Source organism: Papilio machaon, chromosome Z (assembly GCF_912999745.1).
Source record: "Papilio machaon chromosome Z, ilPapMach1.1, whole genome shotgun sequence".
Taxonomy (NCBI): Eukaryota; Metazoa; Arthropoda; class Insecta; order Lepidoptera; family Papilionidae; genus Papilio; species Papilio machaon.
Window position 1 is genome coordinate 3090004 of NC_060016.1, and position 22248 is coordinate 3112251.

The following is a 22248-nucleotide window of genomic DNA, read 5'->3' on the forward strand; positions in this document are numbered from 1 at the left end:
GAATTATATGTGTCGTGTATTTATATATATTAGTTATGAGTAATACACATAGATGTGGTAGATATAGCCAAAAATAGATATTGTTTTAAATGTCCTAAGAATGAATGGCGAAAAGCGACATCACAAGTATGAAAATCACAATTTAAATGTTACTTAGTGGAGTTAATTTATTGTATTTTATTAATTAAGTGCTACATGTAATAGGTAAATAAATTATATTATTGTGATTTAAAAAAAAGGTTTTATATATGTATACACAAGAACAATGAATCGTTTTTTTTTAAATTCTATTGCTATCCCCTCACTCCTACAAAAAGATCCCACTTTTTTAGACCAGCTGCGTTGTAAGAAAGTTTTGCTATATAAAATATATAGCATTTTCGCAGCACTTTATCTGAAATGTGTGCAAACTATTCTTCAATTAAATTTCAACATTCAATATTGTTACCTAATTATTTGACAACACCGAGCTGTACACGATTTGGGTTGCCAGGTCGCCAAACCGTACTAATAGCCGGACAGACCAGCCAGTTTAGCCGGACATTTGGATAGAAAGGTCGGACACCCTATATTATTTAGTATTTTGTCTCAGTATTATTATTATAATACACTTTCGTTTGGGAAATGTAAAATGCCTAACAAAAGCCGAACAACTCGGACACCGTTTATTTTAGCCGGACACGCAATCAAAAAGCCTACCTATGTCCGACTTTATCCGGACGCCTGGCAACGCTATAAACGATAGTAATACTGGTTTATGTATTTTATATTCGGAACTAATAATAAAAAGTATTTAAAAGATATTAATTAATACTTATTGTTTATATAAATAATTAAGTATTTCAATTCTGATAAACCTGAAGTCAATTAATCTCATGCAATAACAAAGTTGTACAACGGTAATAATATCGAAGACAATTATATTTACGCGGGAAAACGACATGGCGAACAGCGCACGCGTGTGTCATGCATGCGTCATTGCGTCGGTCACCCGCAGTCCATCGACGTCGGTTGGCATCGGTGTTGCCGACAAAATCCATTCAGTCGCCGAGAAAACGTTGTCGTGAGCGGTTGTTTGTTAATAATCCGTAACAGCGCGCTCAATAACAATGTCGCGCGTGTACAATCCTACCGACTATGTGATTGAAAAATCTCGCATTAAATCATTTGATAAATATAAAGAGATGCATAGAAAATCTCTAGAGGAACCTGAAGCGTTTTGGTCTGAAATAGCTAAAGATTTTTATTGGCAAACCCCACCTCAGCCGGGGAAATACGTATCGTACAATTTCGATGTAACCAAAGGCGATATCTTCGTGAAATGGATGGACGGCGCAGTCACCAACGTCTGCTTCAATCTTCTGGATAGAAATGTGAGGAACGGCTATGGCGATAAAATTGCATATTATTGGTAAGTAAAATTTCCTACTCATCATATCACAAAATCAATAGACAGCTGAGCGAACATCCGAGACGGCGCACATTCATATTGATTTTTTACTAATTCTTTTTTTTTATTTTATTAATGTATAATGTATTTTGTCGGCTACATTTAATTTATAGGTATACTTAGTTTTCTTTCATGTGGACCATGAACCTTGATATTTTTTTTAAATTACGAAACGAACTTCCGGGGTTTTTCTTTGTCATTTAAGTAAGCGTATGTAGATTTTACGGGTTCTAGTTAATTTACGTCATGGGTGTTCCTAAAACAAAGTAAGAACTTACAAAATAAAAAAGAATTTATTTAAACGCTTTGTAGAAGATATTGTTTTATAGACTTTACCGACATTTCAATTAAAATAAACCGCGACATAGTGATGAATAGATTTTTTTTGATACACGTACACGTCCATTATCCACCTTTTCTATATATTTAGGTATTTTAAAATTTTTATATATCCCAACAATAAATCTCCAATCCGGTTGACCTCCTTAATTTGACCTCGCTCTTGGGCGCTCCCTACTAAACCTTCTATTAACTGACTGAGAAAAATATGTGATTTTAACATGTTAATTAGAGACAATATATATTTTTACTTATGTTAAACTTAAGTAAACACATTGTCATCTCTCTCATTTACTTTGAAAAAAAAACAGAAACATCTAAATATTTTCAACATGGATTTCAGCTGTCGAAATCCACGATAGGAAAGCACAGACCTATCTATATTCATTCAATTTCCTAAGTTAAGTATGTGCCATTATGAATTTAATTGGGCACTAAGGAAGACTACTATGAAAAAAATACACTAAGGGGTTAGCCTTGCATGGCAGTATTACTTATTAATTTACTATTTCATGTGAAATTACATAATTTTTGGCTACATTATTCGTATGTGGATGGGTTCGAAAGATAGTAATGCTAGAATAGTAGGTCGGAGCTCGTCCCCCGGGGATGCTATATGTAGGTCAGTAGCACAAGGCTGGCTGAAGGACTGCCTGCTTGCATGAATATGTAGCTTCTAGTATTTCGTAACACATTATATAACAATACGGGCGAATCTTTACAGTTCCCTTATACTTTAATGTTAATTATAATCTCCATTTTCAAAGGTATTCTATGGCAACACCATATCTTCCAACGATCCGTTCGATGCAGAATTTGCACACGCTTGTAATCCTGAAAGTTATATGTGATTACGTTTTTCCGTTTAGCGCAATTATTGCTTTAATTTATCCATACAAGACAGACGATGTTCTGTTTTCGCCTATCCTACAAATCAACCCTTTGTCAGTAAATGATTGAGTCTCGGCGATGAAAGAACCAATATTAAGTTACGTTTTATGTCAGGTTTAATTAGTTCTAGTAACAGAATCTGCCTCCTAAAAAATATAAACAGTAGTTTTTGTACATATGCAACCGATTTCTCTGCGTTGACTACTAATTTCCTAATATGAGATGTGCAATAGGATGTGAATAGCCGGTGAGAACTGTTCGCAACATTTTATTGGTGTTAATTGTTAATACCTACGTTTTTTTTTTTTAATTATGGCGTTACTCATTTTGTTTTATGCAAGTATCATATCAAGGTTTTCTTTTTTAAAACTTCAGATCATTTTGTTGACAATGTACAAAAAATGCTTTTAAAAATGTTGAACGACGGATCTATTAACGGATTTGATAACCTACGATCTAATCGTGGTCGGTTCTTAATAAAATCGAAATAGTGACGCCTAAAAAAAATATGTTTTTTTAAATAAAGAACGAGACAATGATTTTAACAATCAATTAAGAATTTCAATTACGTCGACATGTTTATTTGTGAAGCGCTTCATTCTATTTTGGTTATCATGTTGTTTAATTCTTGCTTGCAAGACCTACCGTGTCTTCTGAGACCAAAACTTCCATTTAAAACATAGTGTTATCTGTGGTTTGTTAGATAATGACAGGGATGACAATATGGTATTGTTAATATGGACAAGATTTTGTCTTAGAAACCAACGGTTACTGTTTTTACCGTCCTTTATGGCAATATTTGGGAGAGGCCTATGTATTCAGTGGATACTCGTATTAATTGGAAAAATAATACTGCTTTAATGCTGTATTTCCTAACATTTAAGCACGCTTAGAGTATTTTGATAAATACATATCTCATCGAAAATAAACAAAATAAATCACGATAAAATCCTGTTGCGTTGTTATTTCGCTTTGCCGTTGTTTTTATTTGTTGCGATTATATTTATTTAGCAAAGGCCATTTATTTCTTTTTATTAATGTTGGCAGGCGAATAAGATTATACAATGTATGTTTACTTGATGGTAAAATGAATCTACAACAAAAGTACGGAGATGTCAGATTATTTCCATAAGTTTTCTGCAATATGGCGATGATTTATATTCCTGATCAGACTATAAAATATTCCTCAAGCGTCCTGTTTAATAAAGCATTTATTGAAGCTATGCATAATGCAATCGTGCTATGCGAAATATTAATAACTTTTAAATCATTTAAATAGATTTGAGTAATAAAAAATAAAAAAAAATACTTTCGCATTTGGTTATTATTATTTCTAAGACTATATTGTAAAATGTTCATATGTCCTGTTTAATTCATAACTATAACGGAAGTTCTCTCGTCTATTTAACATAAGAAGGTCGTAGGAAACAGTAATTGCTATAGGCCACATTTGACATATATGTATTAATTTTAGCTTCATAGTAAGGTGAGCTACTTAAAAACATTGATTAAACTGAATCAATCGATTTAGGCTTACAAAATCATGTGAATCGAAATCGGTTATTATAAAATATCCATGTTTTTTGTTAGATGTTTTTGTAATGTCTTTAGTGTTTAAAACGAGTTCATTGTCGCAAAATTGTAACGACGTTCGATTGACATTATTACAAAATATATGTAATCTAAAATCGACAAAAAGGTAAGAATTGTACAGTTGTAACTTCAAATAAATAAATAATATTTTATACTTACGCCGTTACAAGGTTACGTTGTTGGATTCTGATGAAGTTTCAAATGTGACCTATTAAAGTGGTCCACCCATATCTTTCTACCTAAACCAACACTATAAATATACGCTGAGTAGGTGTTAAAATGACAGCTTTCGCTTAAAAGCAGCAGAGGTCAGTAGGTACTAAATATGATTTTAAATGAGTTTGTATTATTAAGCCACGGTCTCAATGAGGAAAAGTACCGTATTGTTTATAGGAAATTTTACTTTAAGAATGACATCTTTGGTTTCTGAGACCAAAAAGCCTTACAACGTACCGTCATTTATCTCATTTTCTTTAACAAAACTGAGATAACAATATTTTTATGTAGAGATTTGGTCTCAGAAAACAACTATTAATGTTACAAAAATTTGACCTATACATTCAAAGATTTTCAAGCAGTCGCTTATTTGCCGCTGTCAATCGCGCAAAAACTGGCTTACAATCTTATAACCATTGACATTCGTAGGCATTACCAACCTTGTCGTTGACTTCTAATCGGAACAAATACGCATTTCCGTGTTACATTCTATTCCAAAAATAGTCGTGTCCGAATGAAACTAGCGCGGCTAAGGTTCCGTATCTTTTAATTGCTTAATCTATATATATAAAAGAAAGTCGTGTTAGTTACACTATTTATAACTCAAGATCGGTCGAACTGATTTGGCTGAAAATTGATGGGGAGGTAGCTTAGAACTAGGAGACGGACATAGGAACTTTTTTATCTTTTGTGCATTTTTTTTTATTCCGCGCGGACGGAGTCGCGGTTAAAAGCTAGTGTTTTATAAAGTACTACGTTACAAAAATATACTACGAAGAAACTAGCATATATCGATGAGTCCTATGTGTAAGGGCCAAAGTAACAAATTGATGATTTTTACTTTTTATGTTAAAAGCTAGTCTTTACGTCTTAGTCTAATTAACAATATGCACTAAACACAAATACACATTTACAGGTGTTAACGTGTTTTTTTGCTAAAGTAAAAGGGCCTTTGCGGTAATCTTTTCTTATATGGTTGAAACTTTTTTTTTAACCTAAAAAAAACTACGATTGGTTTACATGAAATTAAAAAATATTAAAATATTACTCGCTCAAACTCTATCAATAAAAAGAGTTAGAGATTGTGGTACTTGTTGATTATATTTTTTTACGATTCATCATTGACCATTTTGCTATCACTAGTAGGTAGCAATTTCAATGAACTGACATTAACTCCTATAATATTATGTATGTGGTACGCATCAGTCATGAGTTAACACCGGTTCATACAAACTTACAGTGCGATCAACTTATAATATAGCAACGAACTGCAATGGAACTCATTAAATTAACTTTAGAACATTATATTTATAATGCTTCATCTATATATATAAAAGAAAGTTGTGTTAGTTACACCATTTATAACTCAACAACGGCTGAATCGATTTGACTGAAAATTGGTGGGCAGGTAGCTTAGAACCAGGAATAGGACATAGGATAATTTTTACCCCGTTTTCTATTTTTTTTTATTCCGCGCGGACGGAGTCGCGGGTAAAAGCTAGTTGTAAATAAATTATACAGTTACTTATGTTTTCATAATTCATATGAATCTGTCACGATTTTTTTACTACATTGTATAACTTACATAACTTCAGTAAAGCTGGAAATTTTTCAGCACATTCTTAAAAAGACACGGCAATGATATCTTGTATTAATATCTCTCTCTCTTGGTGGTAGAGTCAGTTTTCATTTTTTATTCTTCCACTTCGTTCTATCTTCGACATATTGATACTTAACGGTTCTAATGTCTTTTAGTACAACATTTCCACTGTGTTTTGGGTCCGCCCCTGACACTTTGTCCTTGAAGGGATCTCTGAATAGTATACTTATCTTAAATCGCACAAATTATGTTCATTAACTTTTTATTCGGAATTTTTTATATAGAACTTCAAAGATCACATTCATACAGAATCTTTCAAATTCGAAATATTCAATACAGAATTTTTAATGTTGTCTGTTAAGATTGAACATCAGATAATATTATTTACTTCTGATAAGATAAAGTTTCTCATGATTGTAACATTTCGCAACGTTAATTTTTGTTTCTACATCAAACAAAATTATATAAATTACATTTTATAATTTGATATGATTAACTATATATATAAAAGAAAGTCGTGTTAGTTATACTATTTATAACTCAAGAACGGCTGAATGGATTTGACTGAAAATTGGTGGGCAGGTAGCTTAGAACCAGGAAACGGACATAGGATAATTTTTACCCCGTTTTCTCTTTTTTATTCCGCGCGGACGGAGTCGCGGGTAAAAGCTAGTTGTTAATAATTTGATAAGCTATAATTAGTTTAATAAATAGCAATCTTTAAATTTATTATTTTATTCTTTACTATTTCTCATTACGGTACGTGATTATGCGAAGGGCGTTATTTATTTTATTATTGGAAGATGTGCTTAGAATGACGTTCATTTTATACTTCTGAATCATAAGATAAAACACAAGACCGTTGAGTAGAATTTCAATTAAAATATAAAAAAGTATAAAATAGTACTACTCTATATATAGCGTTTATTCCGAACAAGGCATCTCTGTTATTAATTCCACGTTAACCTATCTCTGGACATCTAAAATATAGGTTTCAACACAAAGTCAACTTTATTGACGCATATTAATAAAGTTGATTTTCTGTTTTAATATAATCAGATGTTTGTGTATTAATCAAAGGATTATTTGTTATAGGGAGGGCAACTGTCCCGAAGACTACAGCCGCGTGACTTACAAAAAACTAATGGATCTCGTCTGTCAATTTGCGAATGCTCTTCGTGATATCGGCGTGTCCAAAGGTGACAGAGTCTCCATTTATATGCCAATGATCTTGGAGACGGTCGTCTGTATGCTCGCCTGTGCTAGGATTGGTGCCATACACTCTGTCGTGGTGAGTTCATATATAGTTTAACATTTTAAATGAACCCTCATGAAACATAAATATGATTTCTTTTCTCGATATAACATGCAGACACTCCAATTTTGTTAAAATGTATATTTATGTGATTGTGTATCACCATTAAAATCCATCAAATTTCTTTTTAAAAATCAATATATACTACTCAAAACAAAAATAAGGGCCACTAGTTTATTTACATTTAAATGCACTTTAGTAAACAGAAAGTAACTGATTAGTACTCGTATTTACTTCTGATAGTGATTTCTTTTGTTCATGTTTTTCATTCAAAATGGCCAATTTCATTATGAACTAAAAAAAAAACAATTCGTGATTATTATTTTTTGTAGTTACATAAGTTAAACAATATAATGTCTTTATTGTTTTCATGGTACAGCATAAAATCTTAGTGGCCCATATTTTGTTTTGAGTAGTATATAAGTAAATAAAAACATGTATACATTCATGTATATAACTGAAATTCCTAAACTAAATTTCAGTTTACGTTAACATTTAACTTATTAAAATCGCTGTTGGTGTAATTGAAACTGAAGGAGTGAGGTGAAGGTTGTTTTATTATACAACGCTGTACTAATAGAGTAATACTGTTTTATCTACTTAGCAGCACATACGTGTTACATAACCGTGTGATCTCCGAATGCTAATATGTAATTAGTTAATTATTCTTTGTTTAATTTTTTTTTTATTAATTACTGTATCTATGTGTCGTAAACATGCCAGTAGATATTGGATTTTTTTTAATTTATCTTTTTTTAATTAAGTCTTTCTCTTACTTCGAAATATTTTGCTCTACTTAAAAAATGTTCATTAGAGTTAAATAAAAACCTTTATTATTTACTATTAAAGTTATAATTGATTTAACAACAAAAGTATTCTGCGAATATCAACTCATATCAATGTTAATATGAAATTATTGGAAAACAATCGTAATAGAAACCATTCAAGGTTAGCTGTTGTCATGGTGATAATACCCAACAGTTCGAACTTAACCTTAGTTCTTTTATAATTGATATTGACCGTGACAGAATCACGTTAGCAATGACTTTTCCTCACTCCCTTTAAAGCGGATCGATTTAATTATAATAGAGGATAGTAAGAAGGAATAGTTTAAGTTATCCAGTTAGTTTAGGATAGTCTAGGATACGTTTTGAACATTGACCTGGATAAATAGCAAAAGTTGAGAAGTGAAAGACTTAATTTGGCTATAAGATCTTTTACTATTTGCGTTCCTATTTAACTTACTATATGTATAATGTTTGAAATAACAATAGAAATAGTTATAAAACAGTATAAAGTGAAATAAGAATAAAAAAACCTAATACTCAGAGGTATAGTACAAAATATTTAATATAATCTTCGGATCGATTATTGGTTTTGATCGAACACTTCTAATAATACATTTTCTTGATCCATTTGAAATAGTTCGCTGGCTTTTCGTCGGATTCCTTAGCGGAGCGTATGTCCGATTGCAAGGCAAAGGTGCTTGTGACATCTGATGGAGCGTGGCGCGGCGAGAAGCTACTTGAATTAAAGAAGATTTGCGATGAAGCACTGGACAAAGCCAAGAACATACATAAGCATAATGTTGCGAAGTGCGTCGTAGTATCCCATCTCGCACGTGTTACTCCTTGCGGAAAACTACCCGATGATCTCCGTACTTTGGTAAATTAAAAAAATGCTGTTTTGATAAAACATGAATTACTCAAATCTGTTTAGTTTCCACTTCTGAAACACAGTGACATAAAATACTGTTTACTTATTTTTTTAAGAATAACGATAAAGGATATACTATGTCTTTATGTGAGTGTTTCGGCAATGGAAACCTTCGGTAATCACGTCACTGTCTTATTAGATTATAAAATTACTTTCTTTATTATTGAAATAGAACCTACTAATTGAGATTTTATAAACATGCTGTGATCATTGTTTTAATAATTCAATGATTTCTATTAGTACAACTGGAATGAAGAAAAAGATTTGTGGTGGCATGAGATTATCGAATCGCAGTCGACTATTTGCCCGCCGGAGTGGATGGACGCTGAAGATCCACTTTTCATGCTTTACACGAGGTAAATACTAGATTTAGACATAACAGTAACATAAAAATTCGTTTTTAGGTCAAATTAGATGTACTATTACAAACTAAAGTGATTATCAACCACTACCTACATAATTATTTTTTTCTTATCGTAGCGGTTCTACGGGTAAGCCAAAGGGAGTTCTACACTCCACTGCCGGCTATTTGCTCTACGCTACGGCTACCTTTCGCTACGTTTTTGACTATCGCGACAAGGACATCTATTGGTGCACCGCTGATGTGGGCTGGATCACCGGACATACTTATGTCGTCTACGCGCCTCTTGCTAATGCCGCCACCTCAGTTATGGTAAATACACTCGAAAACGTTTATTTCTTATCCATTTCCATATATAGATAACATTTAGATGACAGACAATTAATTGAAGATCTTTAACAAGTGACGTAATAAAACGTACTCAATACAGTATCCTTATTGAATAGATGTACTTACATATTACAATGTAGTTACTATTCTAAATTCCGTCAACATTGTTCGCAATTCCTTTTGAGTAGAGGATGTTAAAGTAAAATACTTCCTTGTTATGGTTACTTATTAAAACATACTTATAGAAACAAGATTCAAGTCTTTTAAAACTGAAATTTATCAGAAAAAGAAGTAAAATATCGGTCGAGATAACACCAAAGGCAACCGTTATAGTTATTAAAGGATATAAATTATTAAAAGGCATAATTTATTTTAATTAAGACTACTAGTATATGCTCGGTACGAACGCGTCACCAACTAGTCACCGGTGGCCAGCGAAAAGTACACACATTTCCATAAATATTGAAAAATCTCGTCGCACACAACTACCAGGTGCTACTCCAATAGTGTCATATGACTTGAGGTCGCTATGGCCCACATAAAACGCCACACTCGCTACCTTTTCTTCGTCGTTCAAAGGTTACTCATTATGCAAGTCTCAGGTCAAACGGTTAACGCGGAATAACATTATCTTTAAAATGTAAATTCTATTGGCTAATACTGCCATTCATCGTCAGTTTCCACTGCGTCAAAATATTATTTTTATCTCTATTTTTTTCTAGTAGAATGAAAGGGATGAATGTAAGCGAGCAGTGGAAGCCTAATGTTAGTTATCATCTTACCCACTTAAACAGTAGGTTAATGTTTTTTCGCATGGAATTTTCTAGAATATTATACAATACTGAAATGGGTAATATTAAATAAATGTACTTTTCAAAACAAAATATTATAAATCGTATTTTATCTAGTTCAATAGTTGAGTTATTAATTCAAGTGTTAAATGCCTAGAATTAGATAAGACCTAGGTTACAATTACAATAGGTTTTCCGTCACGATTCACCTTCAAGATGACCTTGCAAGATTCTCAAAGAAAATATGTTAGACATATATCAATATATGTCATAGATAGATTGTGAATTATGTCTTTTTATAATCTCCTATAGTCATATTATAATAGGTATTTGAATTTTGAACTTTAATTCTAATAAATTTCTTATATTTTGTATGTTAATTATTACTATTGTTAGTAAAGTACATTAGTATAATCGACCGACGGAGTTTATCGATTTCATTCCTTTTAAATGATTAAAATACTCCATTACCTTGTAATAGTTTATTTTATGTGCAATATTAAATTTCATTCAAACGAAGTCAGGCATTACTTTAGATATATAAATAACTAGCTTTTACCCGCGACTTCGTCAGCGCGGAATAAAAAAAATGCACACAAGATAAAAAAGTTTCTATGTCCGTCTCCTAGTTCTAAGCTACCTCCCCAACAATTTTCAGCTAAATCAGTTCGACCGATCTTGAGTTATAAATAGTGTAACTAACACGATTTTCATTTATAAATATAAATTTTATAATGTTTGATAATTTCCAAATAAAATTAATTTCCCCTTCTTAAATAGATATTATAAAAGTGACTGCTAATTAATTTTATAAGATTATATAATTTTTCTTATTTTCTATAATCGTGTTTGTTATTTGTATTTTTTTTTAATTATTCAGGGAGTAAAATTATGTCCATTGTTTTATAACAATAAGGAAATAATTAAACTTTTTAGATATTGTAATTGTATAAATGATTTAATTGATATGCACCGAGAAACAATTTAAAATTGTAATATACTAACTGTCGCCCGCGACTCCGTCTACGGACAACACAGAAGAAGTGGACAAACACAGGCTGATGATGATGATGATTGTACTAAAGAATTTGTTGTTTGCAGTTCGAGGGCACACCTTTCTACCCTGATAACGACCGCTACTGGTCTCTGGTGGAGAAGTACCACGTCACCCAGTTTTACACAGCACCCACCGCCATCAGGGCACTTACCAAGTTTGGCGACGAACACGTCAAGAAGTAAGTTAAAGCTACACATGTTTAATTTTCCGTCCAGACTAGTTACAATTATGTTTGTAGGAAAATCTGATAATTTCTGTTATATCAATATATTTGTATTCTATTCTACTAGCTTAATTATTTTTTTTACTGACGTAACAACTACCTAAGTAGGAAATGAATTTTAAGTAAATGTTTAAGCTATCTACATTCAAATACAAGTCACTCGTGATACAATGGTATATTTTAAATATGTTAACGTTACATTATATTTAAATAAAATTATTTAGGTAATAAGGATGTTATACGAACAAGTTGAATTTCTTCTAAGAATCTGTTTCCTTTAAGAAATAAAGATTATTGCCACAGAAAGAAGCTCTCTCTATGAGTATGTTTAATAAATAAAGTCGTTCATTAAATCTAACAGGTTTATACGTGTAGATAATTATTGCATATAGGATAATAAATTCTAATAATATCAATTGATGTACTGCAACAATTTGTGTTGTGTGCAAACATTCGTACTATCGTAATATCGCATGCGATCTAAACGGGGTCATTGTTACTTGATATAATCATTAACAACTCTATAATAAGTTCGTTTCAGTATTTCAAATAATTAACAACAACTAAGAGACTAAATTGTTTTCATCAACAATCCTGGAATATTTGTTAGTACATCAAGCTAAAAATCAAGTATGGACTTTAGAAAAAATAGTATTTAATTTGAAATTTGTGTCTTTCTCAAAGATAAAGCTCATCAATCAAACACATCAATTCACACAAATTCTTGTTTACTTTAAAATTTATCTAATATATAAAATTCTCGTGTCGCGATGTTTGTGGTTAAACTCCTCCGAAACGGCTTGACCGATTCTCATGAAATTTTGTGTGCATATTGGGTAGGCCTAAGAATCGGATAACTTCTATTTTTCATACCCCCCTCCCCCATTTAGATTTTTTTAACTGCGCGCGGACGGAGTCGCGGGCGACAGCTAGTATACACATAAAAGTGGATGCTAGATGACTTATATTGAATATAGTGCGAGTAGAAAACATTAGAATAGCTATGACTATAAATAAATGTGCATAAGTCACATCCAATGAATATAAATTGATGTAGACATCTAGTAGATGGTTGTTAAAGTTAAAAGATATTAAAATGGCGATCATGTACGACATAATTTAGACCTCCAAGATGAATTCATTACTAGGAATAGGTCTGTTTATTCTTTTATACTGTTCGTAAGAAACGGAATTCTTACCACGATTAGACTGTTTGAGGTCCCGATATTTCGGCACAGTTGCATGCGCCATGTTCACGGGTTGACTGGTGTTGTGCGGTAGTGTAAAAAATGTTAAAGATAGCCGTATCGGTCTACCTTCTTCCTGATTCGGCGACCACTACCACTGTCCGCGTTCTCACTGCACATTAAGTCCGCACTCGATGTTATTTTTGTTTGTTTTTGTTTTTATACTTTATCTTAGAAACGTTTAAGATATAAAAGGTGCTTTTTAAAAAATTATATAACAGATAATTTTGTGTGGGTTACAATTGTGTCTAATAAGACGTCATTCGTATATAACATATGAAAGATTTTTGACACTTTCCCTGTCTCATTTATGGATGCATTAGATTCCTCCCCTCACGAAATTATTACGTAGAAATTGACTATTATAATTTCTTGTATTTTAAGGCATAACATGAAGACTCTCCGAGTGTTGGGTAGCGTTGGTGAACCTATAAATCCTGAAGCATGGCTCTGGTACCACACCATGATAGGCAGCGGCCGCTGCTCGATCGTTGATACATTCTGGCAGACGGAGACTGGTGGTCATGTTCTCACCAGTCTGCCCGGCGCAACACCTATGAAACCAGGCGCTGCGGTGAGTAGAAACAAGATATCAAGATATTTCCAGTCTCCTTCTTCTGGTATAATACAAAAACACACCAGGGAAGACGAAGCAAAAGACTGTCAACCCATAAGTACCATAATATCATTATTTTATTGTTAAAAGTTCGAATTAAATATATGAAAACAATTACCTATTACATTCCAGGGTTTCCCATTCTTTGGTGTCCAGCCAACCTTGCTGGATGAGAATGGCAAAGAGATCGAGGGTCCCGGTGAGGGTTACTTGGTGTTCTCCCGACCCTGGCCTGGCATTATGAGGACCCTGTTCGCTGACCACGACCGCTACGAAAAGGTCTACTTCTCCAAGTTCCCTGGATACTATTGTACTGGAGATGGTAAGAATATTACGAACGTTTTGTACAGACTAAGGTGGCGAAAGTGCAATAAGAACATCTGTGTGCAAGACAGACGAAAAGACAAATTTCTAAGGGACCCCCCTCGTATTCCTCTCCTACGTCAAGTCTATCTCCCCTACCCTTATGATGGGAAGAGAAATACAATTTAAATTTAGCTTTATAAAGACGCGATTGAGCATTTTTAGAAATATTTTGTAAATTTGTTAACTTAACAAATTAGTTAAATTAACTCTTACTTACGTAAGGTGTAAATACATTTTAAATGAAAACAGGAATGATAATTACTATATTTCACGAATTTCAGTTGTTCTAAATTAAAAAATATATTCATTAGGCTGATGCAGTAAACAGTGCATAACAAATTAATTGTTATTATTTCGTACTTGCACCAAGCAAATAAAGTATATATATTCACTAAGACCAGCTATACACGGACTGTTTGAAATTTTAAGCTACGATTGGTCGTTTAAAAAAAGGATAATTTTAATTTGTTTATATTTGTAGGTGCCAAACGTGATGAAGATGGATTCCTATGGGTAACTGGTCGTATTGATGACATGCTCAATGTCTCCGGTCATCTGATGTCTACCGCTGAAGTAGAAAGCGTGTTGACTGAAGAGCCGAGAGTCTCTGAAGCTGCTGTCGTATCCAAACCTCATCCTATCAAAGGAGAATCACTTTACTGCTTCGTTATACTCAACGAAGGAGCTAAATTCGATGCTGATTTAGTCAACTCTCTTAAGAAACGGGTTAGGAACCGTATTGGGGCATTCGCCGCGCCTGATGTTATCCAATATGCTCCAGGTTTACCTAAGACTAGGTCTGGGAAGATTATGCGTAGGATTCTGAGGAAGATTGCTCTCGGAGAACGAGATATTGGTGATACATCAACTCTCGCCGACCCAAGTGTTGTTGACGAGCTCTTTAAGAATCGACCTTAAGTTTTGGAATATTAAAAATTAATGCCGTTAGACCATGTTCCTATTTTTTTTTTTTAGATTAGCTGAACGCACCCGGTTTATGTTAGGTTTAATTTTAATATGTTATGTCCAGTGATATAGATGATAGCTTATTTTCGTATGATTCATTGAGTTGTTGGTTCAATAGGTGTCATAGATATGACTTTAAGGGTGTTAGCACAGCTTTCTAGTGAGGTTGATTTTTTTAAGATTTATTTTTAAATAGGTTATACCTATTCTGTATTTTCTTGTTGGATTTTATCGCACATAAAAATAGATATAATTAATTTTTTTAATATATAATTTCACGATCGCGCCACGAGCCGTCCTAATACATGTTTTGTTCTCATGCTTCTTCCATAGGAGGCAACTATCCACTACTTAAACGCAAAATAATACAAAAAAAACAAAAAAAAAAATGTTGATGACTTAATTTGAAAAAAAAAAAAACTGTTTTGAAAAAATGCTGTTCTACATATATTCCTTTATTTATTTTGTACAATGCATTGTACTTGTATCTTAGTATTTATTGTGTTACTTTGAGTTTTCACTGCCGAAACACATGTTTAAAAACATATATGTTATCTCTGTTTTTATAAGACTGAGAGTTCGACAAAATGTTTTTGTAAATGATTTTTTGGCTATGAAAACACATACTTATGTGATTCGTTCTTTTTTATTTAATTTAACTTTATCTTTTGAATTTAATATTTAACCATTCCATTATTGTAAGTGTTTAAATGTAAGTTATTGTTGTAACTAGAATTACTATTAAAAATGCTATATATATATATATATATTTTTTTTTGTTTTAAACTTTAATTTCGAATACTCTTCTAATATTTTTTTTTATTTGTGAAATTATTTACTTTTTTTTTTACAATGCAATTGTTTATTTATATCTTATATGAAAACGCACTTAATAATTTTCTAGTTGAATAATTAAATATGGAAATACAAATGTAATATTGTAAAAAAAAAACTAGTATATGTTTATATTTTTGTCTGCATCATTTTGTTGCATAGATTTAAGTTAATTTTATCAAATGTTGATATTAAATTCGGAACAAAACATTTCCATACGTAAATTGTATTTCAAAAAAACAAAGGGTAAAAAAAAAATTAATAAGGTAATTGCAACTTATCAAGTTATCTGCGAACTTAGGTGCTTAATGTTTTAAACAAAAAATATTTATAATAATAATTTCCCTTGAAATTGCTGATATAATTATTAATATATCTTTGTTTATTCAACAATGGAAACCAAAATAAGTAATTGTTACATAAAATCTAAATTGACATTATTGGAATATAATATTTGTTTAATTCTTGAAAATTGGATGTTAAATTGAAACGTTAATTTTAATTATATATTGATGTTAGTCGGTTAAAAATAAACGATAAATGTTGACGTTTATTGCACTAACGTGTTCCTTATTGCACTGCACATCCCTTTAACATTTGCCCTTTTATGTACCTAATACGAAGATTTGTGAGAAATCTTAAAGGTATCATCATCGACAAAAATGTTTATTACTATTTGTGCAACACATCAGGCGTAAAATACATCAAAAATCTCATAGTAATTTTAACATAATTGTCGATGACGATACTTTTAAGATATTGTCACAAATATTCGTGATAGGTACCACTGTATGTAGATTATAAGATATAATGTGACTGTATCCAAACACGAACATATCATTAAAAGTGATATAAGGAAATTGGTTGTCAATTAATTTGATTTTTAATTCCTTAAGGAGTCACGGTAATTTAAATTTAATTTACTTATGACATGAAAAAAAACTTTTTAATTAAATATTTTTTTAAAAACACAATTATGAACGCGAGTATACTTGGCAAAGTCCGTTCTAAGAAAATCAGCAGTAAAACATCCAGATTTTTTTTTACTTACTTTTCCTTACAAGCTGCTAATAAAAATAAAAGATCAAATTTAATTAACATTTTTTTAATTCCTCAAACAAAGAACACAAAATGTAAAAAATTCACACATTTCACTTTGATTTTAACTTTTTAGTTGTTGTTGTTTGTTGACGTATTGTCTTGAAATAAAGTCCATAGAAAACTCCAGCTGCGACGATCAGAATTGTCGACAATACTGTGATATATTCCGCACGATTTCTGAAAATATATATACAATTTGTACCATTTACAAAATTGATTATAATCTATATTTGAAATCAAAATCAAAGATTCGTAATCAAATGTCACATACGATGGACACGATTTTTTGACTGGTGTAGAAAAAACATTTTAGACAAATGTCTGTGCAATGAAAACCTATGGTTATTTATAAAACACGAAACATGCCAGTATCCTTAGGCCGGGACTCCACCAAAGCGGAGACGAGACGAGCGGAGAGGAGATGTTTTTTAAACAATCAATAGAATTGTGTTATTGACACATCTCTCTCCTCAGCTTCAGTGGAGATCGCTGTGCGGAGATGTGTAATTTTTGTATGGCGCGATAGAAGCGGAGATGTGAGCTGTGCGCGGACGACGCGCAGTGGAGACGAGAGATGTGAGCAGCAAATCAAAAAAGCAAGAAAAACATTTCTTCTCGCACAGCACACCGCACACATCTCTGCTTTGGTGGAGTCCCGGCCTTAAGGGTACATTTGATCATGTGGTTGAGGATTCAAATCCAGCCACTGGACTATTATGAACTAGCTCTCCTGGTTCTAGGATTATAGCAAAGGTACATGAAATATTAGTTAATTAACAAAAATATGTTAATATTTAAAAAAAAACGGAAAACTAGAATCTGATAACGCAAACTGTACTCGTTTACTTACTCAAAAGGCGTTCCACAGATGGTATACCAAGTTTCACCGTTTTGTGGCTTCTTACCACCAACGCAATGGAAATCGAAGTACGCCTCGTCGTATTTATCAGGACAAAAGTACTTGGACTTGTACAACGTCTGTGAAAAATTTAAAGAAATAAATGAAAAAAAAAATCATGCCAAAAAATTTAAGCAGATATATACGAATATTTGCTACTAAAGTATCTATTGCAAATTTAGTTACACCTGCACTTTTTTATTTTCATTATTACCAACTTTTCAGTTTAATAAAACTCCAATTTCTAACATCATTCATAATTAAGATATATACAATAATAGGAGAATAAATTATAACCTGGTCATTTTAAATCAATACTTTAACCAACAATACTATAAGTGGATGACAAAAAATACAAATTGTCAAAGTAATAAATAGCTTCAAAAAATATTCTCACCTGTCCAAAGGGCGTTACCAGACTGGCTCGTTCGTTGCAGGGACCTACTGGCTCATGTAAACCTTTGGATACTTCCTTCTCGGGGTCGAAGAATACAACAAATATCCAATAAATTGAATAATGGACGGCTAACTGCAGCATTAGTATGTAATCGAATGTCGTTAACCTGAAAATTTGTAAATAAACAATCAATGTGTAATAATTATAAATGTCATATGAAAATAAGTAAACATGAAATTAAGTATCGTAAAAAACTAACTGATCTTAGATCACTAAAGGAACCCTATATAATTTTCTCATACTAAGCGAGACCACTTTTTGAGTGAATGCGGTAGTTATGGTCGTTAAATGGCCACTAAAGACGTTCCTAATCGTTGATTTAAAATTAGATAACTGCATTAAGAATGCTTGCTTAACCACATAAATATTGATATAGACACACGTAAGTTTTCAGTTAACGCTGAAGGCTCACTGGCTTTATATTTTAAAAATGCTGGATTTTATTTCACTAACTAGCAAGTTAATGGACTAACATAATTATAAATTATTAAATGATTTAAATTTTCAATACCACATATATAGTTTGATAGCTCTCGATGCTTACGTTTGTAACATAGACAAATATTTTATCAGAGGGAAATTTATACACCTGTGCAAATAATTACGCAATACGTAACATTAAGGTCACAGACATTAATGATTTTCAATATTTTAAAACACGGTTTTCTTGTTTTCTCAGGTTTTTTTCTTACACGTCAATATGAAATACGTGTACTGCACGATATCGTCTGTTATTTTCTGCTCCTTACTCTCTCGATTTCTCTACATTCATACATCAACTCATACATACATTGTCAGATGTATTCATACAAGTTTTTACATTTTCAATAGATGTAGATCGTCATCGAAAACAAATGACTGTCTTTTTAGTAAGTTAACGAATATATTATGAACAAATTTTTCTTAACTTAATATTATAACAGTCTAATATACTTATTTTATCTTTTCTTGTGAGAATTTAGTAGGAATGTAGGGAGTCCATCCATCCATCCATCAATCTAAACATTCGCATTTATAATATTATTACATACTTGTCTGTATTCTCTTTTCGCTTGCTCAAAATTCCGTTGAGAATGATAACGCCAAAGATAGCAAGGAGAAGGAAGAATGTAACTTCTGAATGTATCTTATATACATCGTGGAGCGGATGATAAATAGGCACGAACATTAGTACACCGCCAGGCATGCCTAAGAGAGATGAGATTATCAAGGATTTCCATTCAGCGGCTTTTCTGAAAAATATAAACATTAATATAAACGTGAGATGTCAAATTCACTATAAGAGTATCCTCAGAGAAAATCATAGGTTACAAATTCAAATAAGCCAACTTAGAAATTAAATTTGATGTGCCAATAGCCTAATGGTCACGTGTGTCAATGGATTCGAATCCCATAATTCGACTATTGCCGTGAACCATGTTGTCCAAGCCTAGAACTTAATTGGTATGGTTGGTTACAAGTAAATTAAGTAAGAAAATATAAAAGTTAACTTACCCTGCAGATTGCCACTGCTCGACTTTAGGAGCGAACCATTTCCTGCTAACGTGGAAAAAGAAAAAGAAACTTGCAGCGAAAGTGGCGTGAAAGTAATACGAGTTCCAAGGCACCCAGTAGTGACGGTCGAATATGTTGGGGTCGGTGTCGTGCCACGTCCAATGGACAAACTTCACGGCGACGATGTCATACGGTATGTCAACAAGTACAGTCACCAAACCCACAGCAAAAGGTTCCGCGTAAAATGGCAAATGGAGTTTTGATAGCGCATACGCAGCGTGGTATATGAACGCCGGATCTGAAGATAAAAATCATTTTAACTTAAGCTTAAAGAATTTTTAATTTCTTTGTTTTTTCTTTTATTTATTAACTCATGCTTAATGTGCATGAAGTTTTAAATAGCTATGCTCGATAATAACCATTAAAATAAGTACTATAGAGTTTATTCTAGACTTTACAATTTAATCTAATCTTTTAAAAGCATATGTTCTTGGTTTTCATATTATTTATTTTAAACAAAACGAATATAACATAATATACTTACACAATAAAATAATATGCAAAGGTAATCTGGCACCGAGGAATATTATTGGTGTTTGTGAATGCCAGAAATTATCGTATTCTGGTAAAACGAAATGCCAAAAGTTATCCGTGAACAGGCCGTGGAGGACTGTACCTAGCCAGAAGTACGGCCATCGTCCGCCTTTACTGAATGCTATAAAAATGCATAATTAATTAGATTTTAAATGATCCGTTCTTCTTAAAAAAAATGTTGGCGATCGATCGCAAAAGAATGATCAATTCTTGTTACATTGAGATTCTCAATAATTATAAATATAAAGCCATATCTTTAAAATTATTTAGGATTATTTCTTAGACCTCTTCGTTGTCTGTCATACAGTTCTCCTAAGCTGGTCTGTCTATCTTCCGGATATAAATATGTCCCAGATCAATTATTTCAAAGAAACCACAAGTACCTATAACGAGTGGGACTAAACCTAATGCAAAATTTCCAAAAAAAAAATCAAATTTAAACAGTAACTACTACTACTTTTGGAGTGAATACGAGTATTTTCTTTTAAATCAAACCAGTTTTTTAACTTAGGCACAAATTGTGTGCTAGAACTACTTTTTTTATCGTAACTTACCATGTATTAATGTAATGAGGCCTGCTATGATATAGACAGTCTGAGATATGATATATGTAGGTTGCGCCGCCCATAATTCACTCAAATTGTTTGTTTGTATTATCCACTGCAAATTAAAATTCAAAAAAATATTCCAAGGATGCTTTAGTGAGTTTTAAAATTTTTAAAATGATTTCAGAGATATATCGTTTAAATATCTCTAATAGTATGATATTAAAAGAGTATAAAATAATCGCATAGCATATGATATCACCGCTCTTAGGTGGGCGAAGTAACACGTGGAATAATTAATCAAATTGTTTGACCTATCTTATACAATTTTTAGTATTTTATCAATGAAATAATCTGAACCGATAATTTTATTGATATAAGTAATTCGCGCAGCATTTTAAACGGAACGAATTGTAAAAAATAAAAGTTTGAAAAGACATTTTTATCCTTTTTAAAATTTTCTATATTTTATTTTTATTTAATAAAAAAACTGAAATTTTTAATTTGTATTAAAAGAAACGTTATGAGGTTAAAATTATGTAAATTTATTAATAACAATCATTTTAATCGTACCTCGGTGATAGTGTTTGCCATGTTGAACCAGCGGAACGACTAGCTATCAACTCGAATACTACAAAAATGTAATGTAACAAATGATGTGTTAATACGTCAGACATCAGTGTATGCTTATCTTAACAATTTGTATGCTTTAAAGTAACGTTCTTTTTAATACAAGTATCGACTACTTTAATTAATTATTCATAATATACCTGCCTATGTTTTTAAATTGCGATAAGAAAAGACCTTGAGACCTTGACTTGTCATTTCTTTAAACGTACAGTCTGCAAGTAAAATAATTTTGAATATTTATTATTTGGAACTTTAGAACTAAACCTTTAGTATTCAAGTTATTATGATTTTTCCAATGACATTTCTAACGGTCGGACTCACTCATAACTTTCGTTACTTTTAACCAAAATTGCAAGTGATCTCTCATGCCTGGTTTACATTAAGGCAGTTCAGTAAGCACACAAACTGACGCCAGTGAGCACAAACCTACTGACCTATTGTACAGGCTTGATGTAAACCAGGCATAATTAACAACATTACTGGATAATAACTAAATTATGCTTGATAAACCTTGTTATATTGAAACTTCACGCTAGTTTTATACACACTTAAATGTTATTGATAACGAAAAAAAGGCCTAGAGGAATTAATTAGAATTAGTTAGATATACTATGATGT

At 32.0% G+C, this 22248-nt stretch overlaps 2 protein-coding genes across 2 annotated transcripts; one reads left to right on the forward strand and one right to left on the reverse strand.

Moving 5' to 3' along the window:
* Window positions 1-1011: 1011 nt before the first annotated feature.
* On the forward strand, window positions 1012-15098 carry LOC106719851 (acetyl-coenzyme A synthetase). The gene is made up of 9 exons (XM_045686063.1): window positions 1012-1411; window positions 7185-7380; window positions 8830-9069; window positions 9361-9476; window positions 9601-9793; window positions 11704-11837; window positions 13514-13703; window positions 13878-14067; window positions 14593-15098. Exons 1-9 carry the CDS (start codon window positions 1110-1112, stop codon window positions 15027-15029), a joined length of 1998 nt encoding a protein of 665 aa, XP_045542019.1. The 5' UTR covers window positions 1012-1109; the 3' UTR covers window positions 15030-15098.
* Window positions 15099-17062: 1964 nt separating this feature from the next.
* Window positions 17063-21724, reverse strand: LOC106719873. Its single transcript, XM_014514345.2, has 8 exons — window positions 21574-21724; window positions 21010-21115; window positions 20406-20576; window positions 19862-20159; window positions 19399-19599; window positions 18308-18473; window positions 17863-17990; window positions 17063-17189 (listed from the first exon to the last, which is right to left on the reverse strand). Exons 1-8 carry the CDS (start codon window positions 21592-21594, stop codon window positions 17063-17065), a joined length of 1218 nt encoding a protein of 405 aa, XP_014369831.2. The 5' UTR covers window positions 21595-21724.
* Between the last annotated feature and the right edge of the window lie 524 nt (window positions 21725-22248).